The following is a 19,508-nucleotide window of genomic DNA, read 5'->3' on the forward strand; positions in this document are numbered from 1 at the left end:
TCTCATGAATGCCATCACAAATTGAAAAATACTGTCCAATGTCTTGTATGATTGGGAATTTCCTCGTGTTTTTTCTAAATTCCCAGTTGCATGCCTTTGAATTATGCCAAAAAAGGGAAATAAAATTACTGTAAGTCTTCAACTCTTCATATCAAAATGATTCTCAAGAATGGTAAAAATGTTTTTGAAACTACCCACTTTTTTTCATACACAACACACAAAGTGATCCTGATTGTAGCAAATGTTTTGGAAAGAAGTGAAGTGCGCAGTTAACATCGTTTGTGATGCTGACAGCAATGGCTACAGCCCCGACAAGTCTCTGGGCAAAGACCGCCCCCAGTGTTGAAACTTGTCCAGTCCTGCATGCGTGCACGGCATGCTGCTTGTTGTCCATGGTGTAACTGATTTCGGTCGTGAAACTGGTCGCTGTCTGCACGGGTGCTTGCTGAATGTTTGCTGGGTATAACATTGAGAGTAAAATTGATTATGAAGTGCCATGTTTCTTTGCGAAAAATACATCGACAAAGCTAGAATAGCTGACCGAAAAGAGTGAAACCTACTGAAAATTCCAGAAAACAAAAACCAACAATCTCAACTTGCAGATCTCTAATTAAAAACAATTTATCGCATAATTATATATTGGATGGCTTTGAGGGGGATACAAGAATATACTGCACACGCTGTAACAATATTGCATGAGTTGAAGACGAGTGCATGTCGTTATAGCGAGAGCAATATATTCTTGTATCCCACGAAAATAAGCCATCCAATATTAATATTATTACAGTCTCATTAATACAAACTCGTTTGGACCTAGCCAAATTGTTTGTTATATCAGAATTTTGTATTAAGAGGAACATCAGTCCCATTCATTGTGTACATAAATGCACAGTCGGGACTAAGGCTTTATGTTTGTTGTAACCAGAATTTTGTATTAACAGAGTTTGTACTAACGAGATTCGACTGTGTGTATATATGGGTCTGACTTGATCCGCAAGAAATACATTCAGGACACTGTCTTTACTTCTCAATGTTCGTCGAATATTCTTCCCTTACTGAAGCAAATTTCGCGCTGCTCGAAGCTGCCAATGTGGTTGTTGACAACAGTGGGCACATACCCTGATACGCACTGCGTCTGCATGCGACGGTACCGCGTGCTACACTCTGTTGACTGTTTGACAACTGTGAGTTTCCACACTCTTGATTGTGCCGGTGTCATATGAAAATCGGACTCGTATGAAAATCGGACTCTTTTCCCCTTTTATTGGTTAAACCCTCTCACGTGACCGGCCCCTCTCCTAATTATCTATGCATGAGCATGCGCAATACCACCAATGAGTCCGTATTTCATAAAACCTAAATTCATGCTACACCGGAACCAGCGAAATTTGTTGAAATGCCCGATGAGAACTCATCCAGGTACTTTTACTGACATAGTATTGCAGTCATCCGGGTACTTTTTACGAAACCATATAATATGCTGATTTATTTTTACCACTGGAATCCTGATGTAAATAATAATTTCAAATATTTTCTATAGGGGTTTCTATTATCCGCTCACGAGAAGAGAAAGTGGGTAACATTTCACCTGATATTGCAGGGGAGGTCGGCAGTCAGTTCAGTATTGGTTGCCATCAGATGTTGCAACTCCTCTTGTTGACGGCATCTTTTTCGAGACAAAAGTACAATCATTGAATATATTTAGAAATCACAAATCAGAGTTTTTTGTTTATATTTTTTTTATTTGATTTTGGATTTGTTTTCTTTTTACTTGTTTATTTTTTCTTTTACACTGCAAAAGCTGAGGATTTTATGTTCATCTTTTTTGTTTGGATAGAGCCCATAGTACAGTTATGTCTTGTTACACAAAAGAACAATGTTTTTAAAAATTAATTGGCACATGCAGTTGATACAGTTTTAACCTTCTGAAAAGAATAAATATGCACATTGAAAAAAAATTCGATACGATGACCAAAAACATAATATTGTACCTCAACGGTTGAAGAAACTCACATGCATATTTGACTTTTGGGAAACATAAACAAAAAGTGTATACAAACCAATATTAGGGTGGATGTTCACATAAAGTCAGAAAGTCACAATATTTGCCCTTCTACTGCTTATTATAGTATAAACAGGGGTGTGAGTGACCACTGATAAAAAGAGCTGAAAACACCTGAAAAAGGTGTAAAAAAGCTGAACTTTGGAAATCTCCTATACTTTTGTACACAGCAAGTGAAAGAAAAAAGCTGAAATCAGCTTTAAAGCTGAGATTTCACACCCCTGATAAATGTACGATTTCTGATAATTTTCTTTTTTTTTCGAGCCGGCAACTTACATTTTCTTTTCGAGTGCTTCTGACAGCTTCTTGGTGCTGCCTTGCAAACTCTGCTGCCACTGAGATAACTGGGAATGGACCAGGTCCGACTGGAAATTGAAAGATGGGCAAAATAAAGGGAAGATAGAGACAATGTAGGAATTTATAAATATTCATACTTGACTGCAATAAGTGCTTTCTGGCAGTTAACTTTTTGGGGGCCGGTCAATTTTCAATTACCCACGCTGTCATGCATCAGAAGTCTAAATGTGAACAAAAATGAACCTCCAAAATGAAAGTTGAGGACAAAATAATGCAGTTGTAGATGCATCACAGCATTGCAAATATCGGTATAGCAAAACAAAACACATGCACAGCATGTGGACATAAATGAATTCAATGAGTGTACGTGACGAAGTACAGCTTCCATAACTTGAAGTTTATGGTACATATCGTGACATACTGTATTATGACCTCAGTATTGCTGACTCTGTGAACTCTGTGGTTAATAAAAAATTACCAAAATTTTTTAGGAGGGCGGGGGAAGGGAGGGGGAATAAAGAGAGGGCCGCACATCAATCAATGCACTGAACACACTCGCTGCACAAGGCCCGCATGCGCATGGCGTTCTGTACGCGAACGTGGCTTAAAGCATCAGGCTCAGGCCAATTCTAAAACCCCAGCTTGTCTCCATTTCATGGCAGTCCAGCAAATAAAAAAATTTGGGGGAACAAAGGTAAACCCGGGCACCACATGAAAAAATCTCGCTACGCCACCGTCACAAAGCGCCATGTACTATTCATGCACAGAGTCCACAGTATCGTAAAGAAAAATTGGTATTATTTAAAGCTTGAGTCCATCATTTGAAAAACATACTTGGTTGAAAGATAGTAAGGGGACTAAACTCCCTGTGAAATTATTCTTTCTGGCAAGCTGTCATTTGAAGAAATCAACAAAAGAAGGCCTTTCCAATGGTGCTTCTTAAGATGCACCGTAGGAAATTTAAATTAGTAGCTCGTTTTGTTTTGCAGCGAAGTGCGAGCAAGCATTGGCACGACGCACACGCGCGCGCGGTTGCTATAATTCATCGGATCAGTGCGCGACATCGCGTAGCTGCAATGGGCTCATTGAGAACGTGTCTCGGACGCTGAATTCAGGCCCAATTCAAAACATGATTCAGCAACTTTTGATTTGAAATCAAGATCCTAAAATGCTGTTTTTCTCGGAATATACAGCTGAAGCTGAGCTGAACTTCATCAGGTTAGTTGTTCAGCACCCTTCTTTAGATTTAGAGCACGTTTGTTGCTTCAAACGAACAAAATGCACAAATTACAAATGATGGACTATATCTTTAAATACCCCAAGCTCTCCCATTTTCAGAACATATGCCAGTGTTTTGCTACTATCTAGGCTCACCCTTTTCTTTCTCTCGGCCTCTAGCTCCTCCCTGATCCTCTGGGCTTCTTGGCCCGCCGTCTCTTTGGCCAGTTTCTCCTTGTGCAGCTGGCTGCTCAGGGCCTGGTAGCTGTCCTGCAGCTGGGCCGTGGTGGCTGTCAGCGTGCGGTTGGTGTGGCTCACGGTCTGCAGGTGCAGCTGGGATTTGTCCAGGGATGCCTTGGTCTGTGGAGTGATGACGACGATGTATAATTACAGCAACTGTGCTGATCAACCTTGATCAAGTGGCTCGTCACTGAACGCGATCTGCTGTGGATGCTTTCAGAATAGGTCATGTATAGGGCACCTACCTCTACCGTACTGTTTGTTTCACTAGTACTTTTGTTCACTAGCCAGCCGGGCTACTGAAACGGACTATTAACTAGCCATTTTCACTAGCCCGCAATTTTTTTCTTATCTCAAATACAAAATGGTGTATTTTCAGGCTCAATTCTGAGGCAATTTTGTCAGTGTTTTTGATTAATAGATGATAAAATTAGACACAAATTCATGGGGTTTTCTTTCTGAATTTAATGATTTATTTCTTCCTGTACGTTCATCTTTGCCTTATCCCAAAAAAATTCACACGCCAGCCAGGCTAGTTAAGGAATAGTTTGACTAGCCCGCCGCTGTTTTGACTAGCATATGGCTAGCGGGCTACCGCTAATTTCGAACCCTGCCTTTACCTTGACCACTGTAATGGGTGACTTCCATAAAAATAAAAGACAACGAAATTGTTTGACAGACAGTGTCTTGTATGATAAAAAATTTTGTGTTGGGAGATGTACATTTTGGAGTTTGCACTGTACATATGTTTACTGCATATCTCCTGCAAAAGTAAGCAAGAATTATTTGAGAATTATTTCTTGCCAGCTCGTGAACAGCACTGAGTATACAGTCCTTTAAAAAAAAATTCATTTGTGAAAGGCAAACCCCAGTAATAAAATTTGTATCTTTCTGAAAAAGAAAAAATCAATCCAACAGACAAGGTACAAACTGAAATACCAGCTGCTGTATTTGGTTTGAACCAACGGTGCAATCTCAGCAAACTCAGCAGTTGAAAACTATGCAGTGCTTATGAGTGCTGCTTATGCCCTCCTCACTAGCACGTAGGTCGTGGGTTCAGGTCCCACCAAAGCAAACATGTTACACCTTAGTTACACCAATGCCTGCATTCACGTCTTCAGTCTTCCCCACGCATACCTCGTTAAGATGATCGCTCAGCTGCCGTCTCTGCTGCTTCCACTGCTCACGCTTGGTCTCCAGCCTGTGGTTGGCCTGCTTCAGCTCCTGCTGTAGCTCGGCCCGGTCCTGGATGGACTGCTCCAGGGCCTGGTGCAGGCGACGGATCTCCTGGGACTGGGAACGGTTCTCGGTCTGCAGGTCCTGAAGGGTGGTGGCCATCTGATGGAGGTCCCCTGCGTGAGATACTAGCTCGGCATCCAGCTGGGAGCGATTGCTGTCAGCAGAGTAGAAAAATTTTAACTATAAAATATTTCCATAGACTGAGCCAATACAGGGTGTATCAGAATATTGGAAACCCCCCTAAAAATGGGTTAGTATGTGAAAATGATTTACTTTCCTTATTGATTTCAAAACAGAGAATCACTTGTAAATCCCTTGTGTCTTCTGGTAGTGACTGCCTGGAAAAGAGGATTAATCCTAGATAATGCTGTCTATAGCTTGTTATGACAAGTTTAGCGTGCATGTCTTTTAACATGTTTTAATTCATTTTGAAATCAAGACAAGTGTCTTGCAAAAAGGACACAACCTGACCATGGGGCAAAACGGCAAGTACTTTCTACTCAAAGATGTTGCTCAAAGATACAAAGATTTCATCTAAAAAAAACCCACATCAAACCACAAGTCATACTGATGTTGCATATACCAAATTGTTTAAGACGAAAGCATGTCTCAAAAGTCACTGCTGTTAACCATTCCCAAAACACAGCTTGTAGCACAGTCAATGTATTTTGTGCTGTGGACGATCGAGCAAACATGTTCACTGAGAATAAAGTGTTCTATTTGTCCTACGAGTTAAATTTCAAACCTTTTCTACTTTCCTAATGCCCTTAATCCAGGCATGCAACCAGGAAGGCACACAGTAAGAGGATATTCTAAGCTGTACAGGACACTCTGCAGTGGTTTTCAATTTCTCTTTTACTGGAGAGGTACAAATGAAGAAATCAGCTGATCCGAGGAAATGTTACAGCCTGTTACAAGGACATCCTGGGTCGAGCAACTGGGACCACCAGGTCCCAGTTGACAGGCTATGGAACCAGGCTACAAACCGCGGACACAGGAGATCAGCGCGACAGACCCCAGATGTCTATGCGGTAGAGTGCGTTTGTTTATGGTGTAAATCAAGGACACACACGTACAACATCATCGGTGAATCGAGGCCAGGAACCAAATCCAGGACGACCTCAATTAGAAAATGTGTACAAAACCAATGAGAGCTGTTTCGAAAAAGTACAAACAAAGGAAAAGGGAAGAGGAACATAAGAAAATCCTTGATTTACACCATAAACAAACGTGGGTGAGTGAGTGAGTGTTACGGTGCTGGAGCTATGGGGGGGGGGGGGGTACTCTGATCAATAGGTTAAACAGGGGACAAGCTCACTTTCTTTCTTGGTGGAGCTCTTCCATCAAGGCTTCCTTCTCTTTCCTGGCCTCTTCATCTCTCCTCTTGGAGTCGTCTTGAATCCCCTGCTGCCGTACCGCCTCCTGTCGGAGCTTCTTCTGCAGTCTAACGTTCTCCTGCTGGGCGAATGTCAACTGGATGTTGAGCTGGTGTATCTTCTCCTTGGACTCAAAGCTGAGGATGTCCAGTTTGTTTTGGAACTCTTGGGAGTCAGTACTGCTCTCGAAGGTATGTGCTTTGGCCTGTTCCAATTCTGTGGGGGAGTTTGGGCAAATAATGACTTTAAACAATGTGGCAAGTAAAACATGTTGTCCAACTGATGGCACAGTTTGGGTACTCAGATTGCACAATTTGAGCACTTGGACAGCACAATGGGGCACTGAGACGGCACAATTTGGGCACTGAGACGGCACAATTTGGGCACTGAGACGGCGCAATTTGGGCACTGAGACGGCGCAATTTGGGCACTGAGACAGCGCAATTTGGGCACTGAGACGGCACAATTTGGGCACTGAGACGGCGCAATTTGGGCACTGAGACGGCACAATTTGGGCCCTGAGACGGCACAATTTGGGCACTGAGACGGCGCAATTTGGGCACTGAGACGGCGCAATTTGGGCACTGAGACAGCGCAATTTGGGCACTGAGACGGCACAATTTGGGCACTGAGACAGCGCAATTTGGGCACTGAGACGGCACAATTTGGGCACTGAGACAGCACAATTTGGGCACTGAGACGGCGCAATTTGGGCACTGAGACGGCGCAATTTGGGCACTGAGACGGTGCAATTTGGGCCCTGAGACGGCGCAATTTGGGCACTGAGACGGCGCAATTTGGGCCCTGAGACGGTGCAATTTGGGCCCTGAGACGGCGCAATTTGGGCACTGAGACGGCGCAATTTGGGCCCTGAGACGGCGCAATTTGGGCACTGAGACGGTGCAATTTGGGCACTGAGACGGTGCAATTTGGGCCCTGAGACGGCACAATCTATGCACACAGATGGCACAATCTGTGCACTCAGCACAACCTGGGTACTCAGACGGCACAAGACGACACAATTTGGACAAGCAGAAAGCAAACTATTGATATGGCACATTTTGTGAAATGAGACGGCATAGTTTCCAAACAGAGATGGCACGAGTTTTTGAATCGAGACGTTATTTTGGCTCAGAAAACCTGAAATGAACTCAGCTTAAGCTTTATGACCAACCTTTCTGCTTCCTATCCAGCTGTAGTCTCAGGTCCTTGGATAGCTGCTTGTGTTCCTGGTCATGAGCGATGAGATTCTGATATTCCTGGGTCAATGTGGTCAGCTGGTCAAACAGGTGAGCTTCCAGCTGGACTGAGGTCAAACGCTGCTCCTGTAAAAAAGGATATTGTAACTCCAACTTAGTATCACAAGCACATATCATCTTCAACATGTCATTGGGAAACTTTTTTCAGAATAAGTGGATGCCTGACAGTACCAATAAAAGGAGCTAAACACAAACAGTATTGTCATAGTAAGCAAAACAATCAACATAGTGATATATAAATACAACACGGCCTAAAGAGAAGTAGTGTGATGAGAAATTTCAAACTAACAATTTTGTTTCCCTGTTACATATTGTGAGCCAATCCTTTTTGGTGTGCAAGATAACATATTGAAACAAGTAAATAATTCAAGCATTGTAAGATGGAATTTTGCGTCAGGAAGATGTAAATTTAGTTTAGTCCCACCCAAGTAACCTTGTGAATATTTTTTGTTCGCAAGCCTTCGAACAACACTGAGTATACAGTGTTTATGAAAGTATGTCGGTGAAGGGCAAAACCCAATTTGAAATACAGTGAAATCTGGATAAAGTCAAACCTCAAGGGAACAGGTTCAAAATTTGACTTAAGCAGAGTTTTGAGTTAAGCAGGGTTGTATATCATTGTTATACTACTGAAGGCAATGTTAAGTCTTTGTTTGACTTAACAGCTGTTTTGAGTTATCAGAGTTTGACTTATTGGGATTTCCCTGTACTTCATATTTATTCTAATTTTTAATTGGAGGGGGGTGAAAAGAGAAGTGTTTCTCTACCTTCATTCGTGCGGCCATCTCCTCTTTCTCTCTCTCAAGTTCCGCAAGCCTTCCTTCCATCTCGCAACGCACCCTCTTGGCACTCCCGCACTCCGAAAGGATCACGCTGCTACCTAGAGCGCCCCCTGGTGACATGAAGGCCATCGACTGCTGACTGCGATGGAAGCTGCTTGGCGGTCTGCTGTCGTCCGTAGAGGAGTCAGATGCTGAGGAATATTTGGCCTCGGTGTCGGGCAGGGTTAGGTTCACGGGCTTACTGACGGGCGGGTGGTGAATGGCGCCATCTTTTATGACCAGCTGAAACAAAATGATTACACCTGTCTTTTACGTATTCTGTACACAAGTACCCTCTCCACGGTTATAAAGAGAGACATGGGGGAGACCACTGGTTGGGACTTTCGAACACATTGCCGATGGTAACTGATGCTCATGTGAAAATGCTTCCAATTTGGTACTATGAAATTTACTTTCACATCAAGCATCAACTGATTCCAAATTCGTAAACACAACTTTAAATTGTAAAATATATTCAACCATATGAACAGGCCGTGGCTCTGACTTAACAGTATTAGCATTGAGTTCAAGGCGAGAATTATGGCTAACCATAGTTTGACTATCTCTGCTCAAACCCAGGCTGGCCAACTAAAGTTGGACTAATCTGGTCAACTTTTCGGGACCACCTTCCAAGGTCAGTTGCATGACTGTACGTCAAGGAGTCAGAAACATGAATTTTTGTGAAGACATTTTGACCATCATTTCACAAGAGATGTTTGCACGTTGCTTTCAGTGCAGAGGTGTAAGTAATGTCATGCGACTCAACAGTCACAGAGGCAAAATCTGAAGGGAAAGCCAGTGCATCCACAATTGCTTATGTCTTCCCTGACGTTTCCAACTGTACCTCTTGTGCAGGAAGCAAGCTCTTTTTATCTTCTGGTGAATTTGCTGCCGTTTCCTGTTTGACTTGGCCAGAAGTTGCATGAGCTGCCTCAAATTCTGTAACGAGTTAAGTATTGTTAAGGCCAAAAAAAAAAAGTCTCCGGTTTCTGGTATGGAGCTTGCCCCAAAAGTGGTGCGGCGACGCGGCTTTTTTTCTTTTTTTTTAAATGTTTTTTTTTGGGGGGGGGCTTCAAATGTCGGCTGATGACTGCAAATGGTGCCCGACTAAACTTAGTGCAAATATATGGGAGTCCAGAGAGGCCACATAAAGCTTATTCTCGATCATAACCCCATCTAAAAACACGTTAGAATTGTGCAGCAGCAGGATTCCAGTCAAACCAGTGAGTTTGGCGGTTTTGAGACATCATCTTGTATTGAAAAAAAAACTTTTTCATTTTGCCGACGCGCATGGCTGCGGTGACGCGCGCGCATACCAGAAACCGGAGACTTTTTTTTTTTGGCCTAATAACTGTCCGGGTTGATTTCTTTGTAATCACTAATCATGAGCCTACATTGAGCACAAACAAACAGAAAATTAGGAATAGCGGATTTTAGTTATGTTAAGAATTCTAAAGGGCACAGTCTCATATACAACCGGTGAAATTCCCACGAAAATCCGTTGATGCTATCTTGACTTTGGGTTCTAATAAAACACAATAATAACACTCACGCAAGTCAGTCTTGTCTGTGATATCTCTGGTTTGCATCAACTGATTTTAATGGCAATTGGAGTAAAACAAGACTGTATACTTTAGAATGCTACAAAAAATGAAAATCTAGTCTTCCTCTCTGAAAATCTAGTCTTCCATACAGTTTCTTCATGTTTACTGGGACATGCTGTATAGACTTTGGAATTTTCAAAAATGGGTTTATATTGCATAAAGAATCTACAAACAGAAAATTAAAAAAAAACAGAAATAAAACCAAATTGAGAGACAGAACAGAATTTGTGGATCAAAAGTTAGTAAGTGCTGAGCTAACCTTGACTTTTGGAGATGGCGTCTTCTATCTGTTTCACCTTCTGTTCCAGCTCAGCTTTCAACTGTTCCAGTGTTTCACTGTTCCTGACGGTGCTGCACAAACATATTGGTAGACCCAAATGTTATACTACACAACTGCTTACAATTATTTCATCACTGGCTTCCATAAGGGAAACCTACCATGCGGAATGGCTTTCCATCTATATTTCATTGCATGGATTAGCCCTAACTGAAATTTTTCCGATTTTGCGTTGTTTTTTCCTTCAACTTCAACAAGTGAATTTCCTCCAAGATTTCCTCTCCGCAGATCCCACAAAAGAACAGCATTGTAAACAATACAATTGTTAACAATATACAGCATAATACATTATCACATATGACAATCATTGGCATTTAGAATTACTAATCTCAGCACAATACCTGTGAGGTGGCAGATCAAGCTGCAGATTTTGAGCCTCTAACTTGTCTTCAATCACAACCTATGTGCATACAAATAAACAGAATGAATTAATAATTAAATCGGAATTAATCAACAGCCACTTACGACTCAATATGGCAAATTTAAGGGTGACCCGAGATCTTCACCCTGATAAGCTGATGCTGTTCTGTTAGTCAACCGAACCTGTTCATCACTGGGATTATTTTGTTTATACTATTCAATGCAATTCTGTAAATGGAACTTTTTATGCGCTTGTCATGATTGCCTCCAAAGAAATTGAAATACGAAGAATTAACTTGCTACAATTCACATAAAAGTGACAAATAAATATTACAAATCCAAGCACAAAGTTACCCAAGACTTCACCACATTAATCTCATGTTCTATTGGTCAATGACAAATTGTAAGCACTATAAGTAATCAGAAAAGCACCCAGGATTTGCTTTCGGTGGGGGGGGGGGCGGCTCGCAATTTTTTTTAAATTTATTTTAGAAATTTGAATTGAAAAAAAAAAATGTTTCCAAAATTGTTTGGCCGCGGAAAAAAATGGGTTGTTAATTTTTTTGGGGGGGGGAGGGGACAGACTATTTTGACGTTGGTGGCTCCATTTACACCCCTATCATACTACTCGAAAATAGGCCACATACATATCATCATGGTCAAATCGTGGGACTAAAAAAAAATTGACCAAAAAAAATATATAAAAAACAAAATTGACAACCTCTTGGGGGGGGGGGCTCAAGCCCCCCAAGTGCCCCCCCCCCCCCTCCTGAGTGCACCACTGTTAGTATTTTTTTTCATTTCAATTTTAAACGAAAAACTTTCTATAAACCTGCTGTGAACACCTCAAGTTTGGGGAAGTAGCAGTGCTTTATTTGATTGGTAACAACCTTTAACCAGAGGTGGCAAAATGGTTATGAAAGTTGGGTGATGTGCCTTCAGCGGACACAACAGGAGTGGGACGACAAAGCCTAAATATTTGGGTGAACACACAAACCTTTTGATGCTGCTGTGGTTTTCTTAGCAGGTCTTGAGCGTCATGTCTGCTCCAGTACAAGTAGCTAACGGCCGCCTCTAAGAGTGCTGGATCCCTGTGACTATCCAGACCCTGCCCTCCTCCCTCCTTCTCTAACATCTTCAGGATGTACCCAAACTCCTTCTTCCTCTGATAATGAGGATTTGTGGAGAGAAGATGACAATCAATGGAAAGATTATATCCCTGAATAATACAGAACTCAATTCATCAAGAAGAAAGCTTGCAACTAAAACTGGTTTCTGTTTTAAAGGCATATGATCATTTGCATTTATCCCAAAAGTAACCTAGATCAAATTATTATCAAAAAGCTACCTTGGACTAAAAATCGTACTGGTACTAAACACCCCCTGAAATTATTCCTTCTGGTTAGCTGTCATGTAGAAGAAATCAAGACATGTCAGGTGATTTCCAACGATCAGTCAATTTTAGACATAAAGAGTGCTATAAAATCGTGCTTTGTGATCAAAAGGTTGTGCATGGTTTTAGCACTGTTTTCTTGAAAAGTGTAATGCCCACTGAACTGAAACTTCAACAGGCTAGGTTTTGAGCATTCTTCTTTGGGTTTTGAGTGGTGCTATTATAGGAGAAGAACTGAACAAAATGCATGAAAAGCAAATGATCCTGTATGCCTTTAAATGTATGTTCGTCTATTCAGTTTCGAGTGGCACTAGGATAATGCAGCTAGGCTTCAAAAATAGTTCAGGCTTCTGTAAAATTCATGCATAGTAATGACATACTGCATACCTCACTATTAAAAGGCCTATTTCTTTAGCTGAATCGATGAGGAGAACTTTTTTATGAATCATTTTACATCCTATAAGCTTTCATTTGTGGGGAATCTGAAGTAAACTTAAGGGCTGTTTGGGTGATCACTGATTAGTATCAAACCACTGCAGTAAAACCTTTGATTAAAATTGTGAATTTAACCTCATATATTGTATTGGCTGCACTTGTTGTTTCTGATGGTCTGATGTCCCTACTTTTTCCTCATTAAAAGAAAATTTAACACTTACCACAGAATCCTCTTCTATGGGCATGGTCACCTTGTAGGGCTTCCCTAGGCCCTCACTGGTGCTGAGATTGGCCTCCAGATCTGCAATCTTGGCTTGGAAAGCACTGCCATAGCCAGATGAAGCTGTTGATGGGCTGCCGCTTCCCAGATAATCCCTCTTGATGTCTCTGAGGGATCTGTCGTTGTCGTTAATGATCATTTTCAAGCCTGGGTCTCGGATGGATTGAAGTTGCTGGGGAGCAGGGGATGACTTGTGATGGCTGTCGATCAGTCTTTGAGCTGCCCGCATCTGTTGGACGTAGTCGTCCTGACTGCTGTCGGAAGAGCAGGTCAGGTCTGCCGTTGGGTCCTGTGCCTGGACGGGAACATCTTTGGCACTGTCGCTACTAGATCTGGACTCCTGTTTTGCATTCGGAGTCCCGTGGAAGTGGTTGGAGGACTCGTCGTAGTAAGTACCCTCAAAGCTTGAGATGCCCGATTCCACATGCTGACTTTTGGCGAATTCTTCAGCCAGATGTCGGGCCATGTTCTCCAGTGGACCCGGGGCACTTGCAACCCTCCTCCCAGGCTCAGGTCGGTCTTCGCTCCTGGCCGCATAGGAGAGAGAACCCAGGACGGCCAGTCTGAGCTTCTCATCGATGGACACGCCAGGGATGGCATCGCTGATTTGCTCGCTCAGGACCCGATACCGCTCTTTCACAGCCTTCAGGGCAATTTCCGGATGCGACTTGTCATCCTCTCCGTCTGCTTGGTTCAGTGTTACAGGAGCACTTGCGTGGTGGGCTACATGAACTTGCTTGGTACCCCTTCCCCCTGGTTCTCCTTCCTTAGATTCCTTAGATGGGGCTTCGGTATCATCAGCGCACGTAGGCTTTGTGCCAGTTGGAGACTTCTGCCTGCCGGGAGTCACAATGGCAGAGAGCACTTGTTCTCCGCCTTCAACATGCTGGCTGTAATCACACAGAAGCTCGATGCTGGATCCAGAGTGATGAGGAGATAAAGCAAGATTGTCATGATGTTGTGCATCATCGTCGAGTCTCTCAAACTGGAGATCCGATGGAGAAGCCTCTTTACCATTCACTTTAATCTCCTTCACCACATCAGGTGGGGAAAACTCTGGCAATTCTTTGACAAATATGAAAGGGGATAAAAAGTTTTTTAATGTGAATCCAAATTTTGATGTAAATTGAGCCAAAGAGCAAATTAATAATACACTACAAGAGTTGAAAAAGAAGTAAACCGATTGTTTTGTTTAATTTACACTTTGTAAACAGGAGAGGAGTTAGGCTCTGGTATTGTTCAGTTTAATTTCTGGTTGAAAACATTAATCTCAAACATCAGAAAGAAGATGGGAAGACAAAGCAAATACCATAAACACAAACTCGCAAAGTGGGGCAAGAGGAGCATTTTCTGTTTAACTTTCTGGAAGTATAAAGTTTTTAATGCCCCCCCTCCCCCATTTATTGCATCCCAATGCAGACATAGATACTTTGCCAAATTTCAGCGGCATTTTCCTGCGGGACTCAAACACCATGTTGGAGGCATTAAGGTTTTTAAATTGAGCAGCAACAAAATGTGGGGACACAACACACCATCAGTGAATTTTTTTATCATTTGGGCATCATTTTTCAAACCTTGCTTGGAAGTTTTCAGTGATTCTGATTCCGCCATCTCACCTGCATCTTTTGTCTTGGTATCACTGGTTGTCTTGACAACCTCTATCCCACTCGCCAACTCATCCACAGTTGCCTGACTGACCCCGATCCCAACCTCTGACCCGCTGCCACTCTTCTCCGCGTCAAGTAATTTCTTCTTCTTCTTGGTCTTCTTCTTTGGGATCTTGGACAAGAGCCGTCGCTTTGGAGAGGCGTCCTCGGAGGAGGGGGTCACGTCTTCCTGGCTCCGCCCCTCGTCTGAGCTACTACTCAGGCAATTGGTCAGGATCTTGATCCGCCCCAGCATACCGTGGCTTGACCTGTCAGAGGGGTGAACTCATTACCTTCCGATAGTTTTTATTGCTCAGGGTTCAAAGTTTTGTTAGAGTTCAAGATGTTGCAACCAGTACAACCTGGAGAACGTTCCAGAAAAGTTGGCTTAAGAGTACCGTAACCAACTGTCACTCAGTGCTTTTAACAGAATTTTAATGACTTAACCGACATGTATGATTTGCTTATTATTAGCTCCTTGCGCCGAACAAGAGAGGGTGCATTTTTACCAATTTAGAGAGCCCCGTGGACGAGACACACTGTGTGAGCATACATACTGAAATTTGTATTCTTGTAGAGACATCTTTGTTCTCGTGTACTAAAGTTTTTGAGTTTGAAAGTACAATTTCAAAATGCTCTTATTTTAACCAGAATTAATTTCCTTGGCTGACATTCGGCCTTAATATCCCTTTTCTAAAACTCTACCATTTGCGACGGATCAACATACCTTGGAAATTCTTAGTTTTTTTAGTAGAATCCATATATCTATTTCGTGAAAACCTTGTGGAGACGTATTCATCTATAGAAATTGCCCTGTGGAGACGTATACAATCTTTTGTTCCCTATTGTGTGCATGTCTCCAGAGGGCACAGCGTATCAGATCATACTGGTTCACACGCATAGGCCTACAACGTGAAGTACGCACAATTTATTTCATCAGAGTGCACACAAAGCCACAGTGTCTTCAAGTGAGTATCAGGCGTCGTTAGCAATGCATTCAACTGTCTCTCCCAGTGGTCTCCCCCAACTCTCTCCCTTTCTTACCGTTGAGGGGGGTCCTTGTGCACGGAGCCCATATTACACTAGAAGGGATTCAAAGTACAGTTTGCCAAGTAATGTTTCCACCTTTTGAACTTGATCATGCATCCACTTCAGACCCACTACATTTTCCGTGTTCAACAAGGCGAGTGGGACAAAATTTATTTTATTAAATTAATTTATGCACTGTAAAGATGGAGCACGCAAGCTGTGGTTTAATACTTTATCCTATTAAAAGAAGGAATTTTAAGAAGGAATAGCAGTGGTACCCGCTGCTATGTACATCAGATTCGAACCAGCCAACCGATCCCGTTAGCTCGGTGGTCGAGTGGTAAGACATCTGCACTAGAAAGTAGGAGGTCGTGGGTTCGAGTCCCACCCGAGTGATTTTTTCCAATTTTCACTCGGGAGGTAACACACTGAGTATACAGTGTTTAAACGTCGGTGAAGGGCAAAACCTAATTTGATACTTTATCCTATTACACATGCATGCAGCAGGAACAGCGCGCCTCTATTAATAATAGAATATCGCATAGCTCCAAATACATGCCTCGCAATATGGGATAGCACTGTTGTTACAATGGACTGACCAATCAAGATCAAGGATTCAAGTTTGCTTTCAATATGAAAATAAATGTCAATTTTTACATTATTCAACAAATGAATTCACTGTACACTACCGACATTCTTAGTTGAGATACCTTTTGCCCTCTGTGATTCCAGCTCCTCTCTCACCCTCGATGCCATAAGCTGACCTACGGGCGGTGATCCCCTCGTGAGACCCATGACCTTTGACCTCTGCGCCCAGTCCCGGGTCAGCCAAACCGCTTTCGTATGTCTTGGATGACGAGTTGCACTTGTTGAGGTGAGTATGAGGAACAAAGAGTGGATCGCTGGACTTGGACTGACGAGCCATTTCGTTGGCTGAGATGAAAAATACAATCAATGATTTTCATCGGTGAATTACTGTCAGTTTCAGCCTTCTACTGTTGAATTTTAATAACTTTCTATTAAAAACAGCATAGCTTATGGTAATTCCTTGTCTGGTTTTTTTTTTTGGGGGGGGGTATAGGGTCTTCAATTTTGAAGTGGGGAGGCGGTAAGGGGTGCAGGTGGGGTAATAAATGGGGACATAGAAGGATTTTCAACTCCTAAATTTAACCTTCCCACATCTCTCCCCAACTTCCGCCAGGGTTTTATCTTAGTACCTGATGCTAGGGTGACTGCCTTGACCAGTAAGCCACTCAACCTGGTCACGCTGTCATCTTGCAGTTCTTCTTCGTCTGGCGCACTGAGGAGCTCTGTGTCAGACTTGCTGGATTCAACAGTTGACAAATCCCCTGAAGTGCAGGTACAAAACAAAATATGATGCATTCACTATGAGTGGCGTGATCCTGCAGTTATCGTAGCTGACTTACTACCTTTGCCGGATCTTCTACATGTGGGTTATAATACATTAATAAGCATCATGACTTTTGTCCCTGGGCAAGATAGTTTACTACAATTGTTTCTCTCTAATGATGGAAATGGATCCCTACTTTATTGGTGTGGGTATAAACTGCACGTAAATCCTTTTCTTTTCTTCTTTTTTTCCCCATTTTTTTGTGTTACTTTCATCTTTTTACTAGGTTTATTATTTTTTTTTAATTATGTGTCCCTTAAAACTCATAACGCATACCTTTAGGCACATGGTCATCATCATTGTTGTCAACATCAATTGCCTGTTTGGAGATATTGACATCTGCACGGCTGTGGTGTGGCCTCACATACCCATGATCTGCATAGGAGGCGTGCTTCTTGGACCTAAATGTAAATACATGTAAAATTTATATTATTAGTCCACATTAGTTTTTGCTTTACATTTTCCAAATGAAAGCTTTGAATGTTTGTTGAACTTACCCAGGAATGTGATATTAGCAATGCTGAAAAAAAACAAATTATTATTTGGAAGAATCGCCAAATAAATTTCCCCCTAACGACTTCCCCTCGATCCCCGAAATTCTTCAAGTTAAAATGCAGTTAAGTGCTTCTTTTTATTTTGGACAGAACTGATACACATGGGTGACTTTTTTTGTCATAACAATTTCCATGGTACTAGTTTTCTCATTCTGGGGTTCTTTGTAGAGTAATGTTATGTCAAATTAGAGTAATGTTATGTCAAATTTTAAAACATAATTTAAAATAGGCCCGCTAGGCCTAAAGTAAATAAAATAAAATAAAATAAAATAAAAATAGGGCTTAATAATGCTAGGTTAAAACGCTGTTCATTGCTTATATTTTCTGATTGACAATTAATATGTCCAAGGTATATTATTCAAGAATAAGACTGAGGGTTGAATGGTTCTCTTTCACTGTTTCAGACATAGCCTACCCAAAAAAATGATGCGAGTACGACCCAACGTTGCTTCCCCGTTCGATACTGGTGGCAGGCCGCGGCCTGTCCGCTGATGTCAACGACGCGCGTAAGTTCACGGTCTTCGCCAACAAGCATGACAAGACGGCGGAGTCGACATCGGTTCCGCTATTGCTCCCGGCCTCGACCGCCCCATTCGCGGTCTTCGTTCCACTACCATCGTTCTTTGTAGGTTCTTGGGCATCCAGTTTACCTCCATTCCCATCATCCATTGTTTATACCCGGTGGGAACGGGTCGAAATTGTTGAAATACCTCACTTTCTTTCCACTCTACAAATTTCCACCGTTGTCCTCCAGAGAGTTATTTTTTGTTGTTGTTCGTTGACCTTTGACATTCTCTAGGCGCAAGTTTTCTGACGTCACACACTCCAAGGAACTTTCATCCAATCACAATCTCGTTTCGATTTGTGATCGCCCAAAAGGTACAAATATGAATATTCATGATCAAGTTAGAGCAGACGAAAACGTCTGGCTAAAATCACGAGAGCGCGCGGGGCTCAAAAGGCGACGATGTAATTTTATTCCTTTTGTCTTTTCCTTCATATCTCTCAGCAAAATCATTACTAACTCAAAACAATCACTGACAAAATGCACTGTCTTTCAAACAATTTTTTTGTTCACAAACAATTTTAATACAAACCCGTTTTACGTTAACTCAATTGTTTATTTACAACAAATATTACCAGTCATACAATCTTTGGATGTGATTAAATGTCGCACTTCTGTGACAGCTAAGCTTAGTATTACAGCTGCAAAATATTGTACATAAAACTGAATGCTTTACTGGTATGCGGATGAAAAAAATAAAAAGAAAAAAAAATGGAAAATTTAGCAATTAATGGAATGTAGAAAATCTTCAGCAATTCCTCTTTTTTTTTTTTTAAATCAAACCATACCCTTTCTTACAATCACAATTTAACTGAGTGTACTATATGGCAGCTAGAACACTCAGGCATGTTTAAAAATATATATATTGTATTAGTATCTGTGTAATTCCGAAACAAAACAGGAATCATATACGAAAACAAAAAAGCTTAAAATCATAAAATAAAAATCACAAAATTCAAACATAAAACAGCAACTTTGTTTTATACATAATACATCGTGTTGGTTATGTATTTCAGTGAAAACTTCACTTTTTTTCAAATACACTGTACATTTTAGTAATAATTAATAATTAAAAAGGTTATTTGTTCTAGAAATTTGATCTGGGAACCATTCTTTACTGCTTTCCAAATTGTTCTTATACAACAATGGAGTGATGAAAAATAATAGGTTCTAAAAATGATGGGTTTTTTTCTCCAAACACAATATCACTGGCCATATTACTGTCCATCCAATGCACTGCGTAGAACTTACAATCTCAAGTCAAGTAAAAAAAAAAAATTCACTTTCTTGATGCATTTATTACATCGAATCAACTATTTACCATAAACTTTGGAATGGTAGTGGTTTTTTTTACTTCAATTATCCTACAAAAAAAAGGCAGA

The 19,508-nt window shown here is 41.6% G+C and overlaps 1 protein-coding gene across 1 annotated transcript; it reads right to left on the reverse strand.

Moving 5' to 3' along the window:
* Positions 1-182: 182 nt before the first annotated feature.
* LOC119740046 lies at positions 183-18,328 on the reverse strand. Its single transcript, XM_038215247.1, has 18 exons — positions 17,977-18,328; positions 17,284-17,408; positions 16,814-16,945; positions 16,307-16,529; positions 14,538-14,836; positions 12,863-13,986; positions 11,811-11,978; positions 10,795-10,853; positions 10,376-10,467; positions 9,357-9,451; positions 8,459-8,755; positions 7,607-7,757; positions 6,375-6,648; positions 4,955-5,210; positions 3,734-3,937; positions 2,339-2,427; positions 1,589-1,666; positions 183-456 (listed from the first exon to the last, which is right to left on the reverse strand). The coding sequence occupies exons 1-18, from the start codon at positions 18,228-18,230 to the stop codon at positions 270-272; spliced, it is 4,107 nt and encodes a 1,368-aa protein (XP_038071175.1). The 5' UTR covers positions 18,231-18,328; the 3' UTR covers positions 183-269.
* Between the last annotated feature and the right edge of the window lie 1,180 nt (positions 18,329-19,508).

This window comes from Patiria miniata, unplaced genomic scaffold, assembly GCF_015706575.1.
Source record: "Patiria miniata isolate m_02_andy unplaced genomic scaffold, ASM1570657v1 HiC_scaffold_4, whole genome shotgun sequence".
NCBI classification, from domain to species: Eukaryota; Metazoa; Echinodermata; class Asteroidea; order Valvatida; family Asterinidae; genus Patiria; species Patiria miniata.